The following is an 8,019-nucleotide window of genomic DNA, read 5'->3' as shown; positions in this document are numbered from 1 at the left end:
GGGTTCCTGGGGAGGCTGCCCTACCTGATCTGGGATTCATCTCGCCTCGACCTCACTTGCTCAGGTGTTTTACACGTGCCCTGCAGGTGCTCCCCTGGCTATGGCACGTTCAGGGCCCCCGGCTGCCTGCCATGGGAGACGTGGCAGGGGGACGTGGGTTAGCTGTCTTGTGCATGCCACGAGTGTGAGGTCACACACAGAATCGTCAACTGCTGTCCAGACACGGCAGTGCCATGAATTTGGGAGATCACGTGACTCTGAGCCCTTGGCTGCAGTTGGCAGCGCACACGCTGGGGTCAGGAGAGGCTCCTGCTGACCCCGCCTCCGCCTGGCCCCCGCTTAACCAGTCTGCTTTTCCTCCCCAGGGTCTGGATGACTACGGGGCACGGGCTGTGAGCAGGTAAGGGCTTTCAGAATCGTTCTTGGGAAGTGCGTGACAGGGAGCGGCAACCCCCAGAGGCTGGGGTGGCCCCCTCTCCCCTGGCCTGTCCCGCGGGGGCCTGGCTGGGGACCAGTGCAGTCTGCGCTCCGTGTCAGGGCGAGCAGGGCCCGGGCGCTGATTTCTGTGCCCATCCTGCAGCTCCTAGGCCTCTGCAGGGCAGGCCCTTGGGGCCGGGTTCCACGATGTCACCCGTGGGAAGCAGCCCCTCCCAGAGCTGTCCCCGCACTCCGCGTGGCTGGGTGGAGGCAGGCGCCTCTGCGGGAGCACAGCCCGGCCCGGCCGCTCTGCGCTCTGTTCTCAAGCAGCAGGACCCTGAGCTGCCCGCTGTCCACTGTCGCGGCCGCGCTCCGGGCAGCCTTTGCTCTTCCCTGGCATCTGGCCTGCCTCGTTCTGCCCTCCCATTCGGCCGCCCAGAACTGCCCCGGCCCACACAGGTGGCTGGGGGCTGCTGCCTCCTGTGCCCCGCCCCAGGCTCTGCCCGTCTGGCTCGGGGCCGCTCCCGTCCCCACTCCCCCAGGGCCCGGTGGCCCCGTGGCCCCGTGGCCCCCTGGCCCCCTGGCCCGCCGGCCCTGAGCCGCTGAGGAGGCTGCTGCAGGAGGCGCGCGGCCGCAGCTGTCCTGTGCTTTGTTTCGCAGCGGCAGCGGCACGCTGGTGTCCACAGTGTGAGGACGCTGACCACGGGCAGCCGCTGCTCGGAAGAGCTCCCGCCCCCCCACCTGTCTGGGCTCCACTGGTCTCTCCTCAGCTCTTGTTGGTTTGTTCTCGGGTCGTTTTCCTTCCCACCTGCCCCCTCCCGCCTTTTGGTTGGTGACCCCAGACTCTGCGATCCCCAGGGTCCATGGTGCTGCCCCACATCTGCTCCCGTGTTCACACGCCCCCACCCCGTGCGTCCCGCCAGGCGGGACCGGCCGGCCGGGCAGCGCGGGCGGCGTCCTCGCCTCTGCTCCCCGTCATCTGCGTTCGTGACGCGCTGCCCCTTTCCAAAGGCTCGTCGCGAGCCAGCTCTAAAGTCTGAAGAAAAAGAAAAATCTCAAAAAAAAATCAAAAAGCTGAAAAACAGGAAAAGGACTTTTTCTTTCCTGAAAACAAAAACAGATGTGCATGGACTCCGGTGTTCGTACTGTTATTTCTGCATCTGACCCCGGCGCACGCTGGCAGCTGCGTCGGGAAAGGGGGCGTGCTGGGGCCCCCCAGAGGCTCGCGGCCGTGGGCGCCCGTCCGCTGGCCGCACCCGCTCAGGCCTCCTGAGGAAGCTGCTCGCTCCTGTGAGGGAGGCCGAGGCCGGCCCCCGAGGGCTTCCTTCGCCGTGGACGCTGCTGGACGGTGTGCAGAGACAGCGCGCGGGTGGCTCCTGCCGGCGTGGCGGGCCCGCGGCCATTCCAAAGACCTCCAGAGACCGCCCCAGCCCACCCTGGGGACCGGTTCCTCAACCAGCTTCGTGAGGGAGTCGAGGCGGCCGGCGGGAGGGCGGCCCAGGCACTCTGCGCACACGCCTGCTGCCCAGGGGACGTGGGCGGTCCTGCCCCGTCCCCCTAAACGCTCTCGTCTTTTTGTGTGTCTCGGTGACTTCAGAAAGAGACGTGCTGGACTCAGTGGCTACTGGTATTGCTTCTTCACCCCCTGACTCTGGGACGTGAGCGAGGGCACAGCCCCGCTTGGCCCCTCCCGCTGCGGCAGCCGAAGCCGTGGACGCTCCTTTTCGATGTGGCTTAGCAGAGCCCGCTCGCCCGCGGACTAGGGCGTGGCTGGTCGTGCTTGTGACAGAAGCCGCTCAAGACACAGACCGTTCTGCATTCAGGGAAGAGACGGAGCCGGACGCGGACCCGTGTGAGCGAGCCACCGCGCCGTGTCCTCAAACCCAAGGATCCCGTGCTCAGCGGACGGGTGTGGACGCAAACTGCGAAACTCGCGTGAAGACGGAATTGCTGAAGACGATTTTCCTGTTTCCTTTCCTCTTTTTTTTAAATCTGATTTGTGCCCTGTGCTGCAGTTGTTGGAATAAAAGTTTTATTTATTGCATCGAGTTGGGTGTGGCGCCTCTTTCCAGCCCTGCGTGTATCTGGGCGTGCAGACGGCACTGGCCCACACCTGTAGCGGCCCCCGCCCAGGTGACAGTGGGGCTGCGTGGCCTGACCCAAGGACGCCCCGCCTGTGCTGGGCTGCGGTGACTGCCACTCCTTGCAGGCGCCCTCGGGGGCTGGAGACCCAGCTCTTGCCCTGTGGCTGTTGCCACATGCTCCTGGCAGTGTGCTCCAGCCCGACGGCCCTCGTCAGCCTCCGTGTCCCCTGGGAATCCCCAGTGCCACCCGCACCTGCAGCCTTTGTGTTTCCTTGCAGCACCAACGTGGAAGTGGCCAGGTTCTGAGCCGCCCCGTCCAGAGTCAGTAAGTGCCCGGCTTCCTTGTGCTGGTCAGTCTGCATTTGCAGTGGCTCTGGACAGACCCTCTGGCCTCAGCCCGACGGGCAAAGTGGGGCCCGGGGGTCAGCCAGCCTGCTCTTCTGGGGGCTCCTGGCCTTTGCTTCCCTTGGATTGCTCCTCGGGCTCACGGTTTCCTTTTTCGGGGCGCTTGTGGGACTGACGTGCCGCACCACCTCGTCGCCCGCGGCCCTGCCCCCGCTGCCGGGTGCGGGTCTGGCCTGGCCCCCTCTGTGGGTTTTCCTCCTCCCTCTGCGGGTGCTTTGGCCACAGTGAGGGTGGAGCCTGGTGATAAGCTGCAAGGCCATCTCGGGGGGCCCCTTTGGCTCCGCACCCCTGTGGGTGGACTGGAGGCCCTGGCCTGACCGGCTCCCGGGTAGGTGAGTGTCGCCGCCCTGAGGAGATGGGACCCAGGCACATGTGCCCTGCTGGAGACGGTGCAGCAGCTCTGCTGCCCACTCTGCCTGGCAACCTGGTCTCTGCCCCGCAACCTGGTCTCTGCCCTGATGTGGCTCCACCGGGCTGTGCCAGACTTCCCAGACCAGGCCCGCCTGATGCCCTCGCGGCTGACCGCCTCGGACCTGTCCTGGTGACGGTCCTTCCCTGTCCTCGGAAAGAGAGCACCAGCGGCCACCAGGAGACGGGGAGCCCTTTGCTCGGCCTTGTGCCATCTTTGTCATTGCCCTGCGTGTTCACTGAGGGGGTCGCCTTGTGTGGCTGGCACCTGGATTCTTTTTATAAAGGGTGGTGATTGCTTCACCCCACCAGGCGGCCAGGCCACCCTAGCAGACAGGACTTGCTTTCCTGACACTGCTTTTGTGTTGGCGAGCTGCAGTGTGAGTTCTGGAAAGTTCTGGAGACAAGTGCTCCTGAAGTCTGGGAAGCATGTAGAAATGCCTGTGGCCGACCCTAGGCCACCCCCTTCCCTGCCTCCAGGATCCTGAGTGGCCTGCGTCTCCCACCCAGAGCTGTGCAGGTCCCACCTCTGCTGCCCGTGGCCCCTCCAAGCTGGTGGGACCGAGTTGTCCTTGCCACTCGTGGCACCAAAGGGACAGAAGGCTTGGGGACTATGTCCTTAGGTGTAGGGCAGACCCCAGGAGCACGCAGCACAGTACCACCAGCTAGTGTCCCGCTGCACGGTTGCCTGGTCAGGACAGTGGCACCATGTGTCAAAGGCGCGTCTGCCTGGTCGAGGGACTTGCCCGGCTGCACTGGAGCCTGCAGCGGGGCGAGGGCTGAGCGTGAGAACGACGCACCCCCAGGACGCTGGCTCCGCGCTGGGAAAGCCACTTGAAGAGAAAGTTCGGGAGGACACAGAAACCTCTGTGACAGTCGCCCTCGGCGTGCACACTGCCTGGGACTCGCCGAAGGACAGAAGCCACGTGTGTGAAGACTGGGCTGTGCTCGGCACCCTGTTCCTCGTTCCCAAGTGGATTCACACAGGATCAGAGGGTCCCCCAACAGCCACGGCCACGTGTCTCCTGCGAGCGGAACCGAAAGCTGCCCAACCACAGGGGTTGGCAGGGGCCGTGGGGAGGGGACACCGTGCTGCACAGTGTCCCTGAGGGCTGCTCTTGGGGCACCGCAGTCCCCTTGACCTCTGTGCCTGTCATCCTCCTGGGGAGGGTCCCGGGAGGGTCTGGCTCGGGCCTTTTTAGCCCTCCCTGCCCGGGACTTCAGGCCCGCTGTGCCGCCAGCATTTTCTGTGTAAATGCCGCCGCCGGCCATGTCCATGTCCACGTCCATGTCCTCGCCCTCGCCCGGAGGTCCCTAACAGAGTGGCTGTCAGGGTCAGAGCTGTGCCCTGGGAGCCCCCGCCGGTGGACAGACCCTGGACAGCTGACCGGAAGGGCGCTGTGCCCCTGGCTCCGCGCTCTGTGCCGGCGCAGGCGGGGCGTGCGGGCTCGCGGTCGTCCACCCACAGTGCTGGGAGGAAGCCTGGCCTGCAGCCCGCCCGGCAGTGACCAGTGTCCGCAGGGCGGGAGGGTCTGCAGTGGGCCTCGGGTGCTACTCCTGTCTTGTTCCGTCATCTCTGCGTTGACCCCTGCCCCTGCCTGGGATCACACAGGTGCCTCCCTAGGGTTGCTCATGAGTTCCAGAGGTGATAGGCACCCTTGGGTGCTGAAGAGTGGGAGCGTCCCACTCTGGGACGGTCTCTGGCCTATGCCTTGAGGGCTCGGGAGGGAGTGGGCTGGGAGGCCTGCAGTGTTTGTGGCGGCTGCCTGCTCCCTCAGAACCTGCAGTGTGGACGGCTCCACGCCACTGTGTGTGGGAGGAAATGACTGGAGGCCCTCTGGGTGGGGGCCTGTCCGGCCCTGCACTCCCTCTGTGGCCCAGCTGACGCCGCCCTTTGCCAGCGACCCTTTCTGATGAGAATTCAGGTGTCAGGCAGGAGTGTGGTGTCTGCCGCCCAGACCCACTGGCCCTCTGCGCCGGCTGCGGTCAGCACAGGGGCCGCTCTCCCTTCTCTGGGGCATGGGGGTTACACCCCTCCCTCTGTTCAGTCCCCAGTTCTAGGGGGACACACCTCTGTTGCCAGCCCCCCAGGATCTCCCACCTTGACACTGGTTAGGGGCAGTCGATGGCACGGAGCCCTCTAGAACCATAGTTAAGGTGGCAGCAAGGGTGCAGGCCGCCCTGTGTCCTGTCCCAGGGCCAGACGTCATTGGCCATGGTCGACGTGGCCTTGGGAACCCCCAGGTGGCCTCGCCCGTGGCCGGCTTGGCTGAAGCCTGTCTGCACAGATCAGAGCCAAAGAGGACTCCACGTGAGCAGATCCTGGGCCCCAGCGGGCCAGGGAGCGGCTTTTCTTCGGGGCTGTGACGCTCTGAACGAAGATCTTACTGAATGATGCTCGACGCCGTCTTGGAGACGCAGAAGCTGTGCCTCGATGGGCCGCCTCTGCTCAGCGGTTCATCCTTTTACACACTCAGGCCAGAGTGTGTCAGTTCTTTAGAAAACACCAAGTCCTCGGCACAACAGGGCAGTGTCCCTACCCCACGTGCTCTCTCCCTGGGGATGCTGGACATGCCCGCAGCCCATGCGCCACCCACCCAGCTCCCGTGGACGCCGGCCAGAGGTGCCTCCCGCCCCAGGTAACGGCTCCAGAGCCGAGCACTTCACCGGGAGTGTGGTCCTGTCCATGCCAGCCCCATGTGTCCCATGTGCCATCCGTGCTGTTCCCCCTGGAGCTGCCTGACGTCCCCCGGCCCGCTGTCCTGTGCTGTCCCCGTCTGGCAGGTCCTCCTGAGCCTCCAGGGACTTGAGGACAGGCTTCCGCAAGGACCAGGCTGGACACGGGCCCTGTGCTCCTCCCGTTCCATTTCCTTTTGTCTGGCCAGTCCATCTGTCCGTCGTCTGTGGCCTTGGGCGTGCAGGGGAGGGTGTGGCTATCCTGGGGTGACAGGTGGCCGACCCCTCACTGGGGCGGGTGGTCAGCCCCTCTGCAGGGGGCCGCAGGAATCACCCCCACCAGTGTGCGTGCGCTTCGGGCCTGTGGCGTCAGCCTGGGCCAGGCCAGGCCACCCTCTGGATGCATGGTCCGGGCTGTGTTGACAGGCATCTCCGCAGACACACTCAGTGACTAATCCCGGGTAGACGGCGCTGGGCCGCTCCGCCTTGTGGGTGGCTCCCCGCCCCAAGGCAGATGTGGGGGGAACGGAGCCTTCCCCCCACCCAGCCGCCCTGCCCTGGGAGGGGTGACAGCGTGGGGGGTGGCAGAAGCGGTGCGTCAGGGTCAGCCAGCGGTGGATAGCACCCCGCAGGCTCTCCCGCAGCGCCGCTGCCCCCGGGGGTCCGGGTGGGTGCTGTCTGCAGGCCGGGGCCCTGGGGGCACTCAAACCGCTCTCTTTTCTCCTCAGGAATCCCTTCACCAGCGTCCAGCTGAAGCCAACGGTGACCAATGACAGGTCTGCCCCCGTCCTCAGCTGATGGCCTCTCTGCACCCGCTGCCCCCGGCCCTCGCCCCCCACCACACGGAAGCTCTCCTGCTACGGTCCGCAGCCCCGTTTGGGACGCCCTCCCATGCTCGCCCCCGGCCGGCACTGCCGGCCCCAGTCCGGCCTGGGCTGGACCCTGGCTGTTTCTGCGGACAAGGCACCCAGGCTGGTCCGTGGGGCTGTGGAGCCCAGCAGGGAGGAAAGGACATGCTGTCAGCTACGGTGGAAGGGAATCCCAACTCCCACGATGCCCGAAGCCCCTGTCTGGTCAATAAACAGGCTGCCCACCTGTGCCCAGCTGTGATCTGTCGCCTGCGGGCCAGAGGCCTGGGGCGCAGGGAGGGAAGGGCCTGCCACTGTTTTGGAAGATGATTTATCAACAGCAGTTACTTCCCTGCAGGGAGTGGGGAGATTCGGCCCAGGCACACTGTGGGCCCAGGTCACTCTCTCCACCAGAGTGTGCCAAGGACGGTGGCAGGCAGCCACCTTCCTGCAGCTCCCTCCTCGTGGTGAGAAGGGACTGTCCCCCGAGATGGCCGGCAGCTGGGGCTCCACCCCTGCATAGTCATGCCCCCTTCTGCCCAAAACTTTATCTGCAAATCTCCAAAAAAAAACACACGCTTAGCATGAAGGGTTTTTTTCTTAGCTTGATTTCTCTTAAAAAACAAGGAACAAGAAAACCATTGCACCAGCGTCCTAAGCCTCAAACTAATAAGAAACAAGAAACACAAACCCGAACGCGTCCCCACCCACACTCCCAAAGCAACGATAATCTTACATCTCTTTGGCAACAATAACTTAAAATCACCCCATTTCCATTTGCTTGGACAATAGCAGTTAAAAAAATATTCCCTGTGCTGCCCTGCTCCCACCCCCTCCCAGCTCCACCCCTTCCCCGGTCCCCTTCCCCACGGGCTGGAGCCCCAACACAACCATGGGGGCAGCCCCACTATCCTCTGGCAGCTGGCCTGGGTTAGGCAGGATGCTACGCCCCGCACCAGCCAGCAGCGGGCACCTCTAGAACGGGGCCATGTCAGCAGGGGTGTGGACCAGCAGCCCCCCGTCGTCTAAGCTGTCCACCTTGGCTTCAGCAGCAGGACCCAGGGGGAGCAGCCCAGACCCTGGGGCGGGGTGGGGCTCACGGGTCTGGCCGAGTTGGTGAAGGCGGAACACAGCCACAGACTGTGAGGTAAGGGTGTCGGGCCCACGAGCCCAGGGGCCTC

General features: G+C 64.9%; 2 protein-coding genes across 2 annotated transcripts in view; one reads left to right on the top strand and one right to left on the bottom strand.

Moving 5' to 3' along the window:
• Positions 1-7,089, top strand: part of BAIAP2 (BAI1 associated protein 2) — a 42,287-nt gene extending 35,198 nt beyond the window's left edge. Inside the window, exons 10-11 of the mRNA XM_023519630.1 lie at positions 348-400; positions 6,719-7,089. Of these exons, the coding sequence (XP_023375398.1) occupies positions 348-400; positions 6,719-6,788 (123 nt within the window). The 3' untranslated portion in view covers positions 6,789-7,089. The remainder of the gene's footprint in view (positions 1-347; positions 401-6,718) is intronic.
• A 724-nt stretch (positions 7,090-7,813) lies between these two features.
• Positions 7,814-8,019, bottom strand: part of AATK (apoptosis associated tyrosine kinase) — a 23,448-nt gene continuing 23,242 nt past the window's right edge. Inside the window, exon 14 of the mRNA XM_023538660.1 lies at positions 7,814-7,978. Coding sequence (XP_023394428.1) covers positions 7,814-7,978 — 165 coding nt within the window. The remainder of the gene's footprint in view (positions 7,979-8,019) is intronic.

Source organism: Pteropus vampyrus, unplaced genomic scaffold (genome assembly GCF_000151845.1).
Source record: "Pteropus vampyrus isolate Shadow unplaced genomic scaffold, Pvam_2.0 Scaffold227, whole genome shotgun sequence".
NCBI lineage: Eukaryota > Metazoa > Chordata > Mammalia > Chiroptera > Pteropodidae > Pteropus > Pteropus vampyrus.
This window is presented reverse-complemented; position numbering and strand designations above follow the sequence as displayed.